Consider the following 21,408-nt stretch of genomic DNA (forward strand, 5'->3'; position numbering starts at 1 on the left):
GAATAGAAATCAAAAAACCAATATATATATAAAAACCAAATAAATTGTAAATAAAAGGACCATGAAGACGCGTATATATCATAAAAACATAGATTAAACATTACTTACTTTAATAACAATGATAAAAACTATAAAACAATACAATAAATATTAATTAATAAAATTTTATGAGGCTGACATAATTTATCAATAAAACCATTAACATTAGTTTAATAACAAATTTAATGAAAATAACACATCTTATATCATTCAAACCCGCTCTTTCCCTATGCACCAGTATATTCGGGATGTAATGCACAATAAGTGGAAAGTTCTGGATGCACCTTTCCTGATGGCGATAGAGATACCTTTAAGTCTCCTGTGGTTGATGTGGTGGTCTCTGCTATCATGCGCAGACATACCATGCCGGTTGAAGGCGGTTCGGCCCTGAGAGACCTTCAGGACAGTAAAATGGAGGCTCTGCTTAAATAAAGTTTTGATATTGCTGCCCTGGCTGTCCAGGTGGCGATTTATGGCGGTCTGGTGGCCTAGGCTTGTTTCCAGTAGTCTAAGAACATAAGAATTGTCGCTGCTGGGTCAGACCATGTGTTCCATCGTGCCCAGCAGTCCGCTCACGCGACGGCCCCCATGTCAAAGACCAGTGCCCTAACTGAGACCAGCCCTAACTGCGTACGCTCCAGTTCAGCAGGAACTTGTCTAACTCTGGAGGGTGTTTTCCCCTGTAACAGCCTCCGGAAGAGCGTTCCAGATTTCTACTACTTTCTGGGTGAAGAAGAACTTCCTTATGTTCATATGGAATCTATCCCCTTTTAACTTTATTGAGTGCCCTCTTGTTCTCCCTACCTTGGAGAGAATGAACAACCTGTCTTTTATCTACTAAATCTATTCCCTTCAGTATCTTAAATGTTTCTATCATGCCCCCTCTCAGTCTCCTCTTTTCAAGGGAGAAGAGGCCCAGTTTCTCTAATAATAACAGCTTTATTTATATCCCATCATACCTTTTCAGTTCAAGACGGTATACAGTAAAGTAGATATACAGATATACAGCCCTTCAGGGGTCCCACCCATGATGGGTACTGCCTTGGTATGTCTCATCCGTTTCTGTGCCAGTTTGGAAGGATGATAAAGAAGGAGAAATTAGGTCCTTACCTGCTAATTTTCTTTTTTTTAGTCCCTTCAGACTGGCACAGAAGCCTGCCTTGTCGTGTTATTCTGTATTTTTCATGAAGAGTAGGGTTTGTTTCTGCGGGCATTGGTTATTGTTGATTGTTGGAGGTGCTACAAAAGCAGCGACATTTGGTTCAACTTGTTTAGCTGGCGAACTGTGGTATGTTTGGGGAAGGTTCTTGTTTTAATCAGTATCCGACAGTGTTTTCTATGGTCCGCCTGGGGCTAGACTTATATTTTTTCTCCACGTGTGGAGTTGTATGTTCTGGAATCAGCCTAGTTGATTTCTGCTTGGCTGTTCGTAAAGACTGATTGTAAAAGGGACTGCATAGCCCACTAGTACTGATGCCAAAAGTCAGTGTCTCAGTCTCCAGCTGCTGGCAGAGAGGAGCATAAACCCATCTGTTTCTGTGCTGGTCTGGAGGGACTAAAAGAAAGAAAATTAGCAGGTAAGGACCTAATTTCTAAGGGAAGAAAATTAGCAGGTAAGACCTAATTTATTTTCATTATTTACAAAGAAATTGGTGATTATAGAGTTCTGGTTTAATTGTCAAATAATTGAAAAGGAATAGCTTGCATATTCCATTAGTATATTGACACTCACAGGATGCATTTCTTTGCCAGAAGCCTTCTGGCATTGTTTTTCGCCAGCAGTCACTGGAAGAAAAAGAAGAAAAGGTACTTCCAAGGCAGAAGTTTATCCCTTCTGAGATGTCTGAAGCTGTGGAGCGAGCTAGGCGTCGTCGTGAGGAGGAGGAACGCAGGGCACGAGAAGAACGTCTGGCAGCCTGTGCTGCAAAACTGAAACTGTTGGATCAGAAAAGTAAACAAAGCCTTAAATCAGGAGAGGCTTCAAAATCTCTAGAAGACAAGGAGAATGAGGCTCCACAGTCTCCTAATGCAGACAAGGTCCTTCCTCAAGAGAACAGTTATTCTTTCCAGAAAGGTAGGGAAAGCAGGCTTTCAGAGAACTTTGAATCTGCTGCTTGAGATGTATCCCCCTGTGAGTATAATACACATAGAGGTGCATAATAAAAAAAACGTCTTAAGTCCCCTTTTGGCCTAAGGCCTTAAATGTTGAAAGTAGAAGCAGGGAAAATGTCCATTATAAAAAAAAAACATCCAAAAGGAGGGTTTTTTTATTTTTGATAATGGCCTGCCTCTACGTTCAGCTGTTTAAACGCCCAGACCACCACTACATCACCTAAAAAAAGCCTAACTCCCAAACACCCAAAACAAGAGCTTTTAGGTGAAGTAGGAGCCAGTCCTTCACCTAAAAGCTGGATTCTGTAACCGGTGTCTGTCAAAAACAACACCGGTTACAGAATCCCCCCCCCCTACAACGATCCGGGCAGGAGGGAGCCCAAGCCCTCCTGCCCCGCAGCACCCCAGAACCCCCCGACACTATCGGGGCAGGAGGGAGCCCAAGCCTTCCTGCCCCGGCACCCCTCAAATCCCCCCACTATCAGGGCAGGAGAGCCCAAGCCCTCCTGCCCTGGTGAACCCGACCCCCCCCGACACGATCGGGCAGGAGGGAGCCCAAGCTCTCCTGCCCAGGCGAACCCCGAACCTCCCCGACACGATCGGGCAGGAGGGAGCCCAAGCCTTCCTGTCCTCAACGCAAGGGCCCCCTCCGAACCCCCGATCGCCGACCCACAATCCCCCCCGACATTCCCCTCCTCCCTGTACCTTCAAAATCATTAGTTGGACGGACGGGTGCCAAGCCCGTCCGTCCAACAGGCCAGCCATTGTTGAATGGCTGGCCTTAGGGCCTGATTGGCTCAGGCGGCTCAAATCCCACACACAAGTGGGGCATGAGTTGCCTGGGCCAACCGTGGTTCAGAGGGGGTTGGGCGATCACCATCGCGGCAGGAGAAATGAGCCATCTCTCCTGCAGCGATAGGCAGGTTGCTGGGGTCGCTGAGCTGCAGCAATCAGCTCAGCGGCCCCTTTTTCAGCACTTATACCTGTTTTGACTTGGTCTAAGTCAAAATGTATAAGTGCCCACTAGGCAACCTGCCTAAAGTTTTGGTTATACCTGCTGTACGCCTAGATCTAGGTCGGCCCACCTCCCGCCCACCGTCCATCCTTTCCCCTCCTCTAAAAATGCCTCTTTTGGCTCTATGCGTTTAGAGGCAGGAGAAAGGCCTAAGCTGGTTTTAGATATGTCTAAAACCAGCTTTGATTATGGGTACTTGGACGATCAGGCTTTTTGAACGTCCAAGTACCCATTTAGGCCACTTTTTAGACGTTGGTTTGTTTTTTGGTTTTTTTTATTATGAGCCCCATAGTGTTCGTCCTTTGGGAATTGCTTTGTTCTCATATGTTTTTTGTTCATACTTGGATCTTAGTAAAATATTCAAAGCTGTCAGTCATATTTTAGTATCAGTTATTGTTTAGCGTTCCTTCAGAACCCGGCACAGACCGATGGGTTTACATTCCTCTACTAGCAGGGGGAGACTGAGAACACACTGAATTCTATCAGCAGTACAAGTGGACTCTGTAGTCCCTCTTAGAATCAGTCTGTTCTCAGTCTTCAGCAGGTGGCGGTGGTAAGTCTGTGCAGTTCTGTTCTATTTTCTAGGACTTGTCTTAGGGACCTTTGCAGAGGATAGGCAGGAGTCTTTTCTGGCCTTTTATTGCCCAGATTGAGCTTAGGTCCTGTTAAACATTGGGGGTGTCACACTCGTGTGGCTGAGTTCCTCTCCCCATTCCCTCATCTCCCTAATTTTTAGTTAGAGGTGCCGCAGTGCCTCAGCTGTTCTCCTTGCCGGATGGCACAGACTACAACCTGGAGAGCCAGTGGGGTCTGCTCCTTTAAGCATTAAAAACCCAAAACAAAACCAGAGGCAAAGCCATTGATTTTTCTTAGCACTGGTCTGAAGGGAAGTCTTTCATTCATTCAAGAAGGGGCATCCAGGGTCTTCCACTGTGCGTGCACGATATCCCGTATATCCTGATGCATGGGAAAGGAATAGGAGGCCTTCCAAATCCTTCGAAGAGGCTCTACCACCCGAGGGGCCTCTTTAGACTCTTCTTCAAAACGCAGAACAGATGACACCTGAAGGATGAGCTCCTGCAACTCCTCCTGGTGAAAAATGCACACACCAGAAATGTCTTCCTCCACGGGTGGCTCCAACACTCAGCCACCCGCATCATCTTAAAAAGGAAAAATTAGGGCTCGTCTGTTAATTTTCTTTCTTTTAGTTCCTCCAGACCAGCACAGAGCCCACCCAGTGTTTTCCCTTGATGCAAAGATTCAGTTTTTTCTCGGGAATACTAAAGATTTTGTTCTTTTTTGCTTTCTTTTTCTATGGGGAGTGTAAATAGATATTGCAGAGCAGCGGCGTCTGGTTCGTCTGGTTTAGCTGGCAAGCTGTGGGGACAGGTTTGGCTGACTGTTCTAATGCTTCTCCATTCGTTGTATTTTACAAAGAAAAAAGAGAAGACTGCATTAGTTTGAAATTCCTGCATGCTATTCATCAGACTGATTCTAGGAAGAACTGCACAGCCCCTTGTACTGCTAATAGAATTCAGTGTGCTCTCAGTTTCCACCTGCTGGTAGAGGAGCTTAAACCCATCCATCTGTGCCGGTCTGGAGGAACTAAAAGAAAGAAAATTAGCAGGTAGGCCCTAATTTCTCCTTCATTACCTGACATTGGATTAGTTTGTTGCATGTATGCTGAATTGAGTGCCAGCCTGCTGATAAGACTACTGCTATTTTTTAGACTCAACACTCTTTTCACTGATGCACACACAAAACAATATAATTACATGTACTACATAGAAAAGGTTAGTTATCTTTAACACCATCTATGAATAATTCTACTTTTTGAATGTGAAGTTCAGTATGTCTCCCTGCTTCGTGCATCATTGTATTTTCACTTAGAAGCAGCTGGCATTGGTATGTAGACATTATTGATCTACCTATATCATTGTCACTTTTACCCATAGCGACACCTGAGTTCTCTGCTCCAGATGCTTCTGCCCCTGCTTATAGAGAAGAAGAAACAACTGCAGCACCAAGTGTGGAAACCAGCAGTGAGGATGAATTTACTGAATCCATGTTTCCACTGCAAGAATTCAGCAAGTACCAGAAATCACTGCCCCCTAGATTTCAGAGACAGCAACAGCAGCAGGTAGGGGGCCTGAATAATTCAATTTCTCTTTTATTACTTGCCCTGGTAGAATCAATGGATACTGTCTCTTGTAGAATCAAGTGGATCAGTGGCAAAAAAGGATTGGATTGGTATTATATTATTAGGGTTCCTTCTCCTCCTCCTTTTAGATTCTGATGGGGGAGGGGAACAAGGTCTACTCTGCAACAGCTCCAGCAGCATTTACCATATACACGTGCATAAGTTGTTAGAGGATTTTGAGCTAAATAAGTATAACATTGTATTGACCTGTTCATAAAGAGATTAAAATCAGAAAATTAATTTGTGATTTGCTGTTACTTGCAACAGTGTTGCTATGCTGTCTCTAATCCTCCCTTGCACTAAAGCCCAATGGCAGCAAACATACTGAAGAAGTCTGTCTTTCTCACAGTGTATGAGATTTGGTTGCCCATGGCAGGAAGAGAAAAGAAATGCTCTTATGTAAATGCTTCTGTGTATTTGGTAGAGCCAGGCTTCAGCACAAGGGAGGTTTAGAGACAGCATGACAGTACATCTAAAAATGGGGAGATGGCAGACTGGGGGGGGGGTGCTAGAAAGTGAGAGGTGATTTTAAGCTAAGAATAAAGTATTGCCAGTGTATTATAAGTCAGGCATGGCTGTTTTGCTGAATTTTTTAAAATGTAGATTAGACTTAATACACAAGTATGTATGGTATATACTTGTATACTCTCTTCAGTTGCCAGAATTTGACAGGGACTCCCCGTTTTGCCTAAAGCTGCCTCAGGGATTGGTCTCTAAATCACTCCATTTGGCCATTTTGTGAAAATGCAATTGAGCAGAAAGTATATTTTGGCAAGTCTAGGCCCTGTCACATGAGGTACATGAACCTACTACTGTATTTATCATTTTTATAGTGCTGAAAGGGCATACTCAGCGTGTTCTCTCCACTCTTGCTGCAAGCACTGTGAACTTTTTTTTTCCCTGTTCTGCAGACATATATTGACCAATATTTGGTCATCCCTGGCACTGGACAAGGGCTTGCAACAACAGGCAGACATTCTTTTTGGTAACAAAGTTTCACCTCTTGCCAACTGTTTTTGACAGACACTCTCCAACTGTGGTGAGATGTTCAGCTTTCAAGCAATTTCCTTCTGCATTAAGGTTGTTTCCTCCAAAAGAACACAAATCTGACCCTTTTTCTTTGGACTGATAAATCACAATTCTTACCCATTACTAGATTCCTAAGTTTAAATATTAATATTATGCAACACAAACACTCGCTAATGACTAGAAAATGTTTGTTAAATATCTTGTATTTAATAAATATCGAAGAACACCCAAAAATGAAGTGTTTCAGTCTGTAGTATTAATCATCCTATCCTACAGTATATAATTTGATGCAGTTGTTAATCTGTTCTGAAATGTAATTGAGCTGGCCTGGACAGCCACTGAAAAGTCTTCCATCTCTGAATGGTGAAACTTAAAAACTCATTATACCTTGCAGATCCTATGCTTCCAGACAGATTTTTTAGGGCATAAAAAAAAGATAATGATAGGGTAGATAAGAACATTAATCAGCAGTAGGTGAATACCCAAAGAAAAGTTCCCAAACCGAGACATGAGCATCTTGTAGCAAATTTTCAACAGTCTGTGCAATCTGTCCATTCTCAAAAGTGATGGTATGATTCACTCCTTTGGAGGTTGTCTTAAGTTGTTCAATATAGGCATGGAGTCTTGTGAAGTTTAGCAGCTTATGAAATGTCTCGTTTCCCATGCCAAGAGGGAGTGGATGCACAGCATATGAAATAAAGTCTGGAATGTCCATAGAGTCATTGGTTACAAGAGGTGTGGAATAAGCTGTCCCATTAATGGTGATGGAGATCAGTGATGTATGACTATACTAGGTATTGTTCATTAAGTAGTTTGAACTGTACAGCAAGGTGTTCTTAGGAAAGGGTTGTCATGTACCCAGGGATCAAGAGAAAAAGAAACATTTGGGGGGAAAAACAGATGGAAGTAAAAGTGTCCAGCGCCAAGGTAATATAAAATGTGTGAGGTAGTGGGTGAGTAGGAGAGTTTGGCAGTCAAAGAACAGGAGGATGATTTGTTCCAGCAGGAGCTATCAGCTTCTTTAAACTGATGAGGTTCACATTTGAAATTAAATAATATCTGTTCATACAGAGCAGGATCCATTGGCTTGAATGAAGTACAGTTATCATCCAGCAGCTGTACCCAAGTGAGATGGTCCAAAGGATACAGTAGCATATTATCAAACTCCACACCAGTGTTAACAACAGGGTAAATAACAGTGTGGTCTCTTGACCATGGGATCAAAGTATAGATAGAGCATCCTTGTGGTGAACAAACTGGAACACTAACTGCCCACCAATTTAAATGAGCAAATTCAGGTAATTTAGTACTAGGCATCTGGACATAAGTAACCAGTGGCTTGACTTAGCCATGATCAGAATTTCCTTTAAGATAATAATTTCGATCTGTACTTGATCAGAATCCATAGCCCAAGAAATATTCTTTCCTAACCTATATTCTTCATGTGCTAAGGCCACAATTTTCTGTTCTATACGTGGTGAAATAAGAGCAAATGTGTCAATTTATATTGGACAATCTGGAGGAAGCCTCATTAATACTATGTTGTGAAGTAAACCCATCAGAAGTGTGTTGGGATATGGATCCCATTTTATTGCAGAGTACTTCTATTAAGGGCATCCAATGCAGTGCCTGTGCCACCTAAGATGGTATCCAGTAAATTCATGCTTGTGTCTGTTGCTTGCTTTGGGGTATAACTGACTTCTTATCAATCCAAGTATCGAGCAAATGTATGTGGTGAGCAATAAACTGCAAGCAATTTCAGTATCTATGAGTAACAAAAAAAATTTTGGAAATAAATGCCAGATAAGGAAATGGTATTCCACATCATATAAAACATCATGTGATGCATCACGTTTAATCTGAAAGGGCTTTTCTTCCTGAAACAGATTGATATCAGAAAGGTAGATTACAGAAGCAACACCTGCTCGTCCTGTACAGAACAGAGCCTCAGAATGGCAAGGTCTTTTCCTTCAGGAAAAAGTGGGGGTATTTCTTTTTTTTTTTTTTTAAATTTCTTTATTCATTATTAATTTTCAAACAAGTGTACAATAAATCACTTCATAATATACATTTCCACTTGAAATTATTACAAATTTCACACCACAAGAATTATCTCCCTCAACCCCATACATATATCTTTATAAATATCCAACACTTTTAACCCCCCCCCCACCCTCCACACATACATAATAAATGGGGTTAAATACAATTTATTTATTATAATAATCTATTTACTATAATAATCTATTAATGGCCCCCAAACATCTTTAAATTTATTAAAATATCCTTTTTTAATTGCCAATGTTTTTTCCATTTCATACATATGACACACCGAACTCCATCAAAAGCAGTAATTTAACCCTCTATAATCCTTCCAATTGTATGTTATTTGTTGAATGGCAACTCCTGTTAAAATCATTAAAAGCTTGTTATTATTAGAGGATAACTGACACTTAGCCCTCATAGACACCCCAAATAAAATTGTGTCATAGGACAGGGCTACATGATTTTCCAACATACAATTTATTTGACTCCAGATCAATTTTCAAAAACAATTAATAAAAGGGCAATAAAATAATAAATGATCTAGAGTTCCAGGCTCGAGATGACAATGCCAGCATTTATTAGACTTAGAGCAATCCAATTTTTGTAAACGAACAGGAGTCCAGAGAGCTCTATGTAACAGGAAAAACCATGTCTGCCTCATAGACGCACGCTGACCTTGTACATCTCATCCTCCAAGACCAAATACGTGGCCATTGAGATGCGTTAATTTGACACTTAATCTCAATGCTCCAAATATCCCTAAGTACAGTTTTTGGTTTTTTATTTAAATAGCCAGATAATGTTTTGTACCACTTTGCGGCCTGGTGACCTAGAAAGTCTGCCTGAAAGCATAAGAATTCTAGAGTAAAATGAGTATTTAAGGATTTCCATTCAGGGAACCCTGCCTGAATGGCCTGCTTCAATTGCAACCATTTATAACTTTGTTTTTTATTTAGACTAAATTTATGTTGCAATTATGAAAACTCCAGCAGTTTACCATCAGAAATAACATCTTTTAAAGTATGTATTCCTGCCTCAATCCAATCCTTCCAGACAATCATAAAACCGCCTATTCGTATCTTAGAGTTTAGCCATATGTTTTGACAAACAGATTTTTGAATAGTAAGAGGAGTTAAACTGTTAACATATTTTAATGTTGTCCATGTGTCCATTATTATCCTGTTGCTTTTCCTTATTCTAGGCATTTTCATGCTAAGCAGATGACGAAGTCTAATAGGAGACATGAGCTGCCATTCCAACCATAACCAATCTGGAAGCTTCTCCATGAGTTCTGGGAGGACCCAATACATACCTTGGCGCAGAATATAGGATTGATGAAACCTATAAAAATTTGGAAAATTTACCCCTCCCTCCTCAATTGGTTTTTGTAAAGTCACTAAAGCAATTCTTACAGCTTTACCCAGCCAAATAAATTTACTAAGAATATTATTTAATTTTTTATAAAAAGACCCCTGAAAAAAAAAACTGGTATCATTCCCATTTGATAACAAACCACAGGCAATATCATCATTTTGACAGTTTGAACTCTTCCCCACCAAGATAACTGCAAAGGATTCCATTGCTCACATAACTCTGTTACTTTTTGCAATAAACTTTTTTCATTCATTATAATTGTCTCATCAAGTGTGTTTTTTATCCATATACCTAAGTATTTTATTCCTTCTTCTTTCCAAATAAAAGGTAATGAGTCAAATAATCCTTTTGTGCAATGCACATTCAAAGGAAGAACTTCTGATTTAGTCCAATTTATTTTATAACCTGAAAACTTTCCAAATTTTTCAATCAAAACCAATAAACTTGGAATGGTTGTTTCAGGATTTCTCAAATGAAGTAATATATCATCCACATATGCAGATACTTTTTATTCTTTATCCTTATGCGGTATACCCTGTATCTCCTTTTCCTGTTGAATAGCTAATAATAAGGGTTCAAGCACTATATCAAAAAGCAAAGGAGATAGAGGACAACCCTGTCTAACTCCCCTCCGCAACTTAAAACAATCAGAAAAATTATTATTAATATATAACCTAGCAACAGGAGAGCTATACAGAGTTTTAATCATTTGTATAAATCCCGAACCAATACCAAACCATTCCATGGCTTGACACATAAATGTCCATTCCACACGATCAAAAGCTTTCTCTGCATCTAGGGACACAGAAAAAGCCGGATCTCCAATTTCCTTTGTTAAGTATAACATTTGCAAAGCCAGTCTAGTGTTATTAGATGAGTGTCTTTGAGCAACGAACCCTGTTTGGTGCATACCAATTATATAAGGAAGAGCTTTTGCCAAACGCAGGGCCAAAAGTTTGGCTAATAATTTACCATCTACATTTATCAAAGAAATAGGCCTGTAATTTGAAACCAACATGGGATCTTTATTTGGCTTTGGCAAAACAATGGTCAATGACTCTGCCATAGTGCCTGATATGCAACCTTTCTTAAGTTGATTCTGATATAAATTTAACAAATGAGGTAAAAGGGTATTTTGAAATGCTTTATAAAACTCCACCGAAAAACCATCACCACCTGGAGCGGTCCCTACTCTAAGAGACTTCAATGCTGTTTGTAATTCATTTAGCGATATTGGATCTTCCAAACTCCTTTTTATATGATCAGGAACCTTCGGACCTTCAATCAAACTTAAAAACTCCACCCCATCCTTTTCTTTATCATCATAAGACTCAGAAGAATACAGGTTTTTATAATATGTTAAATATGTTAAAAACTGTTTTAAAATAGATCCAATTTGAGAGTGAATCACTCCTTTATCATCTTTAATTGCATTCATTTTCATCTTTCTTTTTTTTCACTTTAAGATAATTAGCCAATAATCTTCCTGCCTTATTTGCACTTCCATAATACAAAGCTTGCTGACGGGCTTGGACGTGAATTCTGATGGTCGGGTAAAAGAGTAGCTCCGTGTAGACAAGCTCTGTTTATAGGAAAAACTACAAAAAATTAAATTTTAAAGGCAAAAAAAAAGCTGTACAATCTCAGATAATGGCATCTAGCAAACAGAACAAATGCGATTCGGGGGCTGGAGGGTCTGGTACAGGAAGTAATAAGAGATCAAAGCCGGAGCCGGGCACTCCTCCTTCAAAAGTTCCGTTGCCATCAGATGAAAGCCCTGACGTTATGGAAGAATTGCGGCAAATTAAAGATATTGTATTAGATAGCAACAAAAAATTACAAAAGGCAATCGATGATGCTGCAGTGCTTACAAAAAGAGTGGATGTAGCGGAAAACAGAATAAATATTTTAGAAGACAATTCTGAACAACTAAATCTGGACATGAGACAATGTAAAATAATATGGAAGGAGGTTGAAGATATTAAAAGAGACTTTGAAGACAGCCGGAACCGTGAAAGAAGAAATAATTTAAGAATTATTGGAATGCCGGAAGGGGTGGAAAAAAACGATCCTATAACTTTCCTGGAACAGTTCCTGCCTAAAGTGCTACCATTAAAATTCAAGACCGCGTTGGAAATTGAAAGGGCACACCGGATACCAGCACAGAAGAAAACCTCACAAACGGGTCCAAGGACTTTAATCTTTAAACTTTTGAGACATCAACAAGCGATGGAAATCTGTCAGTTAGCCAAGGAGAACAAAAATCTCAGATGTCAAGATGCAAAAATACACATTGTCCCTGACTTTGTGAGAGAAACTGCTGCTAAGAGAAAACAGTTTCTGGATATGAGGCCCCAGTTAAAATCGCTAGGGGCTAGATACGAACTCCTTTATCCAGCAATAATGAAAGTCACAATTGCAAATAAAACTCTAAACTTTTCAGACCCTAAAAAGTTACAAGAATTTCTAGAACAACAGGAACAACCAATGACATCCTAAAAGCCATTTTAAAGGAAATTTTTTCAGTTATTTCTGATTATTTATTTATATTTTATCAAACTTTATATATACATTTTGGTCTTACTAACAGAAATGTAAAAGATCTTCGGTTAAGACTTAGAACTTTTATGGATTGGTTTTAAATTCCAACGGAATAGAATCGCACGTGTTAGTGCACAAGCATGGAACTATAAGACGAATAACGATCTAAACAGAAATGAAAGGGGGAAAAAAAAAAACATATAAAAGATTAACATGATCTTGCATTTCTGTAATGAAAGTTTTACAAACTATTAGATAAAAATATACTTGCATATAAGATCGTGGTAATGGTGGAGATCCAAATGAGTTGTTAGCACAGGAAATGAATTTGTTAACCTCAGGAGGGAGTGGCATTGATTGGCTATATATAAGCAAGAGGCGTTACTTACAGGGGAGGAAGAGGAAATCTTCAGTAATATTACCAAATATATCGTAAAGTATAAGAATAGTATTGGTTAAAATGAAGTATTTCCTGTTATAGGAAGTACTTCCGTTTTGAGGTTGCGTTTCAAAGTCAGCTTGAAAAGAATGTATGTTTAATGGGTTTCTATAAGTCATATCCTCCATGGCGAAGGGGAAAAAAAAAGTGCGAGTATGAAATTTAGCGTTTAGGGATGTTTTATCTTGGTTTGAAAATATTCTTCTCGATTCCCCTTCCTGACTTAAACGAAGGTAAGATTAATGGAGGATTACTTTATACATTTAAGATAGGTTTTGAATCAGATAGCTTTCTTCAGGACCCATTATTCTTAATGCCTAATATAACTTGTAATGAGATGATACTTACAATACAATATAATATAATATAATTACTAAATAATATATTATTTGTATAGATATATCTGGGTTCAATATTATTGCAAACTTTATAGGAATTATATGATTAAATCAGTCAAGGGAAATTGATAATATATCTTTTATGAAAAATTTAAAACATCAATATTAGTGTTTATGATTTAGAGCAGGGGTGTCAAAGTCCCTCCTTGAGGGCCGCAATCCAGTCGGGTTTTCAGGAATTCCCCAATGAATATGCATGAGATCTATTTGCATGCACTGCTTTCAATGTATGCTAATAGATTTCATGCATATTCATTGGGGAAATCCTGAAAACCCGACTGGATTACGGCCCTCAAGGAGGGACTTTGACACCCCTGATTTAGAGGCTTGGTGAGAAAAAAAATATTTTTTTTTTGCTGGATTCAAGAAACAGTTTAAGTGCTATATTGAAATAATTTACTGGTAGTAATTAAAGTCAAATTCTGTAAAAGCTTGAGGGAGTTATTTATACCTAACCTCACCCTGCGTATCCAAGTTTTCGTATTTAATTGGGGATGGGGGGGAGGGAGGGATATAGACGGGGGATGGGTGTATATGGGGATATCATAAATTACTTTGTGTATTGGGAAAATTTACTAGTAAAAATCATTATTTGTTTGATTTTGGATAAAATGTATTATAAATATATATATGGATCTTAAAATATTATCTTTGAATGTTAATGGTCTGAATCATATGATAAAAAGGAAAAAAGCATTATTTTTAAAGAGGCAAAATGCGGATATATGCTTCATACAGGAGACCCACCTTTCAAATATTGAATCTAATAAGTTGGAAGGAGGTTGGGTCAAGCACTGTTTTTTCTCACCAGCTATAGGGAAAAAAGCGGGGGTTGCTATTCTAGTTAATAAAAAGTGCTCTGCTTTATTCAAATTAAAGGCATCAGATACTCATGGAAGATGGGTAAATGTGGAAATGAGAATGGGAAATACTACCATGACGTTGTTTAATATATACGCCCCTAATTCGAATCAGAATGAATTTTTTAAGACTCTTCAACAACTGATTTTGCCACTGGCTACTTCAAATCTAATAGTAGCTGGGGATTTTAATGCTGTTATGGATCCTCTAATGGATAAAAACCCAAGTAGATTTATGAAATCTTTGGGATTAGATAATTTGGTACAATCTTGTGATTTGACAGATATTTGGCGAATTCTTCATTTTGATGGACGGGAATTTTCTTTTTGTTCTCATGTTCATAACTCTTTCTCAAGAATAGATTATATTTTTATTTCAAATCATTTGATACATCAGGTGACACAAGCTGCCATTGATCCAATCATTTTATCTGATCACTAGTCTTATAGCCCGTTACATTAACGGGTGCTAGAATATATGTTTTTGTGTGTCTGTCTTTCTTTTTTTTTCTCTCTCTCTCTCTCTCCTTAACCGCTTTCTTTCTTTCTGTCTTTCTTTTTCCTTGGCTGTCCATCACCACCCCTTGCCTGCTCCCCCTGTCCATTCTCCCTTCCTTTTACCTCCCCTGTGTCCACCACCACCCCTTCACAGCTCTCCTTATGCAGCAGTAGCCCTTCTCCCTTTGTTTTAGCTCCCCCCTGTCCAGCAGCACCTTCCTTCTCCCCCCTGTCCAACATTAGGCCTCCGTTCCTTTTTCTTCACCCACCCCCTGTCCATCAGCATCTCTTTCCTTCTCCCCCTGTCCAGCAGTAGGCGTCCCTTCCTTTTTCTCCCCCCTTTCTCCTTCTTATCCCTATGATACAGTTACCTTGCTCTGCCCCTGATCAGAGGTTCCCGACAGCCGCCCAGTTGCACCCATTGGAAAAGTTCCCTCTGCGGCATTCTGCACCCCTCCTGACGTGACTCCTGCTGTCTTTCTTTCTATCTGTCTCTGTCCCTGGCCCCCTTTGTCTGTTTATCTTTCTGTATATCTCCCTGCACCTGTGTCTTTCTTCTTGTCTTTCAGTCTCCCTTCCTTCCTCTGTCTGTCTGTCCAAAGCAGCATTCCCTCCCCCTCCATTTCCCTCCCCCATACCAGTTCCCTGTGCACCTGCCCCTGTGTCTTTCTTCTTGTCTTTGTCTCCCTTCCTCCCTCTGTCTGTGTCCAAAGCAGCATTCCCTTCCCCTCCATTTCCCTCCCCCCACACCAGTTCCCTGTGCACCTGCCCCTGTGTCTTTCTTCTTGTCTTTCTGTCTCCCTTCCTCCCTTTGTCTATATGTCCAAAGCAGCATTCCCTCCCCCTCCATTTCCCTCCCCCCACACCAGTTCCCTGTGCAGCAGCATTATTGTTTCCTCTACCCCCTTTCCCTTCCCACAGTCGCGACTACAAACGCGGGCCCGAGTCCTTTGCCGTCGGCCCCCCCTTCCCTTCCCGCGGGTCCGAGTACACATGGCAATTCAAGCAGCGTGTCCACCAGTCTTCACACGCTGCTTCGGGTCCATCTACTGGCCTGATTTACTCTGGCACATCCGGAGCAAATCAGGGTAGTAGAAGGGCCCGAAGCAGCGTGTGAATACTGCTGGACACGCTGCTGAAATCACCAGTCGGGGCCGCGGTAAGGGAAGGGGGGGGGGCGGTGGAAATCTTCTTCTACCTTGCCTCTCCTCCACCGTCGGGAGTCAGCGCCAGGAGCTTTAACGGATGTTGTTTCCGCGTTGAAACAATGCCACGCCTCTTTGAAAACTGTGACGCTGCTGGAGCCGGGAGACAACGGAGAGGGCAGGGGGTGAGTCGCGCATGCGCACTTTCTAGCTACAGCTCACAGAAAACGGACCCACGCTTAGGAAGTGCGCATGCGCGGCTTACCGTTTTATTATATTAGATGGTGGAGTGTGGGTTGAAATTAAGATCACAGATCAAAATATTAATAGACCAATTTGGAAGTTGGATAATACATTGCTTGCTGATCCAATATTTTGTGAGAACCTTCAAACAAAAATGAAGGATTATTTTCAATTGAATGATAAAGATGAGATCTCTATGGAAATATTATGGGATGCTTTTAAGCATCAATGACTCTTCCGGCGGAAACATGGAGCTGTAGACAGCGTGCTGCTACAGCTCCGCTACACCTGACCACGGCGCGGCAACTAACCTGCATTTTTCCTCCTGGTTCGGGTCGGCGGCGGCACTGGGGAGGTTGCTGGAGAAGCGGAGCAACTCCGAAGAAGTTTCCTCCGCGGCTCTGCCTTTCTTTATTGGGGCGGCCGGCGGCCACGTGGCGCCGTGTGTAGCGTGCGGCTGTGAGTTTGCTCTGCAGGGACGCGGCGCGGCTCTCCCCCTGCAGGTCTACATTAGGGAGCGGTAATCTCCCCGTGTTGGGGAGTTTACTGGGGGCGCGGTGCGGCTCTGCGGCCATCCTACTAGCTGCCCTGCGGTTTTGATCTTGGGTCTCCCGGGGGCCACATGGGGCAGTGGAAGGCAGCTGGCTGAGACTCTGACCCCGGAGCGCGGAGCGGCTCTTCTTCTGCGGGCCGGATTCTGGGATCGATCTTCTCCCTGTGCTGGGGAGCTTCCTGGTGGCACGGTGAGCTTGGGGAGCCTAGAGTGGGATCTCCATGGCAACTAAGGCGGTCCGGAAGGATCGGGAGCGGAGTAAGCTACCAGACGCCAAGGCGGCAGATCCCGTGGCGCCCCCGTCGCCGGAGGCTCCGCACTCATCAAGGGTGTCCGCAGTTACGACAGAGGTCCAAGCTGCCCTCGAGAGCTCTCTGGGGGACAAACTACAGCACATCCTTGATAAACTGGACACGCTGGACCAGCGATTTGCCTCCCTCACGTCGGATGTCAAGGAGACTCAGCAGAGGGTGAGTGCTGCGGAGGATCGTGTCCAGCAGCTTGCCCAGGAGCAGTCCGCCCACACTTCAGCATTGGCGGCGTTGCGTGCCAAGGTGGATGACTTGGAGAACAGGTCCTGCCGGAATAACCTTCGGTTTGTTGGCCTGCCTGAATCGGTGCGGGACGTGGAGCTGGGGGCGCTGTTGGAACGCTGGTTGCCTGAGTCTTTGTCTCTATCATCTTCCTCGGGCCCCTTGCGGGTGGAGAGGGCGCATCGCTTGGGGCAGCGGAGAGAGAATGCTGACAGACCTCGAGTGGTCATTTGCCGTATCCTGAACTATCATCATAAGATGGCGGTCCTGCGTGCGCTGCGGCAGGGCAAGAAGCTCGTGTATGACAACAAGCCCATACTTTGCTTCCAGGACTACTCAGCGGAGGTCTCTCAGGCACGACGCAAGTTTTCGCCTTTATGCACCCGTCTCATCTAGAGTCACATTGCTTTTTCTCTGCAGTACCCGGCTCACCTGAGGTTGACACATCTGGGCAGAGCTCATCATTTCGACACCTTGGAGGCCGCGCAGCGCTTTGTGACGGAGATGTTGCCTGAGGTTCCTCCGCAGGGCGAGGCTGTGGACTGAGGAGACCCATATCGGGGGCCAGATATGTGGTTTGAGTTTGGACTGGGAGTTTCTCTCCTCTCCCTTGGAGTTGGGTCTCTGTGTTTTCTTGCAGGTTTGTCTGGGAGGTGTATGTGAGGGAGGAGGGGGGATGACCTGCCTGTTCTTTGTTCGTAGGGTCTGTTCCTGGCCTTTCTGGGTATTTGAGTATTGGGGACTTGGCTTGGAAAGTGTATTAGCGGGTAGGTGGTGTGGCTGTGGTGTTTGTGGAGGGGAGGGGTGGGTAGAGTGTCTTGGGGGGTTTGGCTGATGGGGGCTGCTTTCACTGTTCTCTGAGTTTTGGGGTTTGCAGGTCAGGGGGTATTGGTCATTATTCCCGTGGGAGGTGTAACAGGTTTCCTGGAAGTGATGCCCTTATTGGGGTGTCTTGGGTGTAGATTGGGTGGAGTTAGGTTGTGGGAGGGGGTTCGAGGGTTGGGGCGGGGGGTGGTTGGAGGGGGGGTTCTGAAGGGTTTTGGGGTTTCTGTGGTGGGGCATTGGGGAGAATTGGGGGGGGGGTATGGGGATTCTGTGCTAGGGGTTTGATTTGGTGGCAGGGGTATGGCTTGATTCTCAGGGCCAGAGGTGGCGAGAAGCCGGGGGAGCGGTGGCTGGGACGCTTCTCTGGTACTGTACTGGTTCTTTCTTCTTGTGTGAGTTGGCTATTGAGTGGATTGCTCTGGAATATACTTTAACTTCTTGGAATGTTGGGGGGATCCACTCCCCCATTAAGCGCTCCAAAATATTGCAGCGTTTGAATCGTTCTAAAACTTCTATTGCCTTTTTACAGGAGACCCGTTTATCCTCAGCGGAACATGCCAAGCTCTGTACATGGTGGGTGGGTTCCTATTTGGAGGCGCCCGCCGTGGGGAGAAAGGGAGGTGTTATTATTTTGATCCGTAAGGGTCTTCGCCTGCACACCCAGAAAGTGCTCCGCGACCCCAGTGGGCGTTACATAGTCGCCTCAGTGTTACTTGATAATCGGCCACTGTTGCTCTGCAATGTTTACGCTCCTAATAATCCTTCGGCCAGGTTTTTTAAGGGGCTTCGCAACCAACTCTTGCGGTTTGGAGATGTTCCGATGCTGGTGAGCGGGGACTTTAATGAGGTTCCGGATCCAAAATTGGATCGCTCTGCTTCGTCGGGTAGAGAGTCCTCCAAACTTTATACGGGTGGTCAACTTCTGGAATCCACTCTGGGGTTGCTTGATGTGTGGCGGGTGCTACACCCGTTGGAGAGGGATTACTCCCACTTGTCTAGGGCGCACGGGACGCTTTCCCGAATTGATTTTATCCTCATCTCTCGTGCACTGCTTCCCCGGGTAATAGGGATTGATATGGGCCCCATTGAAATATCTGACCACGCTTGGGTGGGATTTCGGTGGACTTGGGGAGCATCTCCGAACAATAGAGGGTCCTGGCGGTTTCCCTGTTACCTTTATAGGGACACTCGTTTTCACGAGTTTTTGATACAGCGCTGGCGGGATTTTCAATTTAATAATCAGCAGCATCGTGATGATCCCATTCTCTACTGGGAGACGGCTAAGGCGGTTTTACGGGGGGATGTCATTTCATATGTGGCTAGGGAGTCAAGGCTGAAGCATAGGCTGATTCTGGATCTAGAGCGGAAGGCGACTGTGTTGAGACGCCAGTACGGTAGGGCGCCCTCGTTCCTGCTTCGGGCACAGCTTTTAGAGGTCCAGCAGGAACTGAATGAATTGTTGCATCTCCGGGCTTTGCGGACAAGGGAGTACTTTAAGTTTCAATTATTTCGGTTTGCAAATAAAAGTAGTCGATTGTTGGCCCGCCTGGCGCATCCGAGGGGCGGTCCTGAGAGTATATCGGCTCTTCGGGGCTCTTCTGGGGTGCTGCATCATCGGTCGGAGGAGATATTTGAATTGCTGCGGGAATTTTTTGCTGAGGTGTATACAGATCCAGGCCCCGAGCTTTTGGATGGGCAACTTTATCTTGACAGCCTCGATTTGCCTTGTTTATCTCAGCGGGATGCTGCCGCTTTGGATCTTCCCATTACCGCGGAGGAGGTGGAGGGGGCGATTGGGGTCAGTCCGTTGGGTAAGGCGCCGGGCCCGGATGGGTTTCGGAGTGAGTTCTATAAGTTGTTGGTGACGGACGTTGCGCCAGTGCTGGCTGAGGTTTATAATCTGAGTGTTGCTAAGGGCTTTCTTCCTCGCTACGTAAATCTAGCGTCTATTATAGTTCTCCCGAAGCCTGGTAAGGACCCTCTTTTGCCTGCATCGTACCGTCCTATATCATTGTTGAACTATGAGGCGAAGCTTTTGGCTAAACTTTTGGCTACCCGCCTGGCGCGTGTTTTGCCATCGGTGATCTCAGACTCTCAGGTGGGGTTTGTGCGGGATAGGCCGATAGCTAAGAATATCCGGCGCATCTTGTTAGCATTGGAACGGGTGGGTCAGGACGGTAGCCCCGCCATGCTCATTAGTTTTGATGCCGAAAAGGCGTTCGATAAGGTGAGGTGGGATTACCTTTTTGCGGTGCTGCGGACATATGGTTTGGGCCCCTTCTTTTTCGGTGCGATCCAGGCGCTGTATAGTGATCCAGAGGCGAGGATTTTGGTTAATGGGACTTGCTCTGGCTTTTTTCCTATTTGCCGAGGGACTCGCCAGGGCTGCCCCTTGTCGCCGCTCCTGTTTGTGCTTTCTTTAGACCCTTTACTTCGGGAGCTTCAGGCAAATGAGGATATTCGGGGATTGGCCTTGGGAGACTCCCATTTTAAACTGGCGGCGTTTGCGGATGACCTATTGGTCTTTTTAACGGACCCGCAGCGTTCCGTGCCCGTACTATTGGAGAGCCTTCGGGAATATGGAGATTTCTCTGTCCTCGCTTTGAATTTTGCAAAATCTGAGGCGCTGGCTTCATCGGTTCACCTTCGGCGGTTTTGGGGGGACAGTTTCCCGTTGCGCTGGGCTGACTCTTCTTTTAGATATCTGGGGATCAGGCTGACTATGGATATGGCCCAACTATATCGTCTTAACATAGATAAACTTCTTGCGGATACTAAACTGTTGCTAGCCAAATGGCAGGCGTTGCTGCTGTCTTTGTTGGGACAAATTCATTTATTTCGTATGGTGGTCTTCCCGAGATGGCTTTACGTTCTTCAGACTCTTCCCCTTTCTTTGTTGCAGAGGGACATTCGTTCCCTTACCTCCCTATTGATTCGGTTTTGTTGGGGTGGACGTAGACCTAAATTGAAATGGTCCTTGTTGGTGGGGCCTGCCTACGGGGGTGCCTGACATCAGGGTTTATAATCAGGCCTGTTTGCTTCGTCATATTAGTGATTGGGTGTTAGGTACCTCTTTTTATACGGATCTTTCTCTGGAGCGGGATCATTTCTATCCTCTTCATCTATTGTATCTCCTTCATGCCCCGTTATCTAAACTGCCGAGACCCAGTAGGCGTAGTATTTTGTTTCGGTCCTTGTGGACAGTGTGGCATCAAATTCTTCGGTTGTGGAACCAGGACTCTCATACTAGTGTACTCCTCCCGTTGGTGGGGAATTTAGCTTTCCCTCTGGGGGTTGGACCTTCCGTGTTTGGTCGGTGGAGGGCTCGGGGGGGTGGAACAGTTGCGGCATGTTCTGCGGGACGATGGGTCTCTCTTATCTTGTGCTGACTTGGTGGGGAGGGGGGTCCCTGAGATTGGACTTCCTTTTGCTTATTGTCAACTCAGTCACTACGTGGCTTCTCTCCGGGGGTCTTCTTTGCGGGGGGATTTTGGGACCCGGCTCTGTACTTTTTTGACTGCAGATCCTGATTCCAGGGTCTCCATCTCTGTTTTGCAT

At 43.8% G+C, this 21,408-nt stretch overlaps 1 protein-coding gene across 10 annotated transcripts in view; it reads left to right on the plus strand.

Annotated features, from left to right (window-relative positions):
* Positions 1-21,408, plus strand: part of LOC117367785 (protein O-mannosyl-transferase 1-like) — a 435,721-nt gene that overhangs the window by 150,164 nt on the left and 264,149 nt on the right. For all 10 annotated transcript variants that reach the window (XR_004540848.1, XM_033960719.1, XM_033960718.1 and 7 more), the window contains exons 12-13: positions 1,792-2,113; positions 5,122-5,306. Coding sequence is in view for 9 of the 10 variants with exons in the window: in XM_033960719.1 (XP_033816610.1) it covers positions 1,792-2,113; positions 5,122-5,306 (507 nt within the window). In the remaining variant the exon portion in view is untranslated. The remainder of the gene's footprint in view (positions 1-1,791; positions 2,114-5,121; positions 5,307-21,408) is intronic.

The sequence above is a fragment of the Geotrypetes seraphini genome, chromosome 10 (genome assembly GCF_902459505.1).
Source record: "Geotrypetes seraphini chromosome 10, aGeoSer1.1, whole genome shotgun sequence".
NCBI lineage: Eukaryota > Metazoa > Chordata > Amphibia > Gymnophiona > Dermophiidae > Geotrypetes > Geotrypetes seraphini.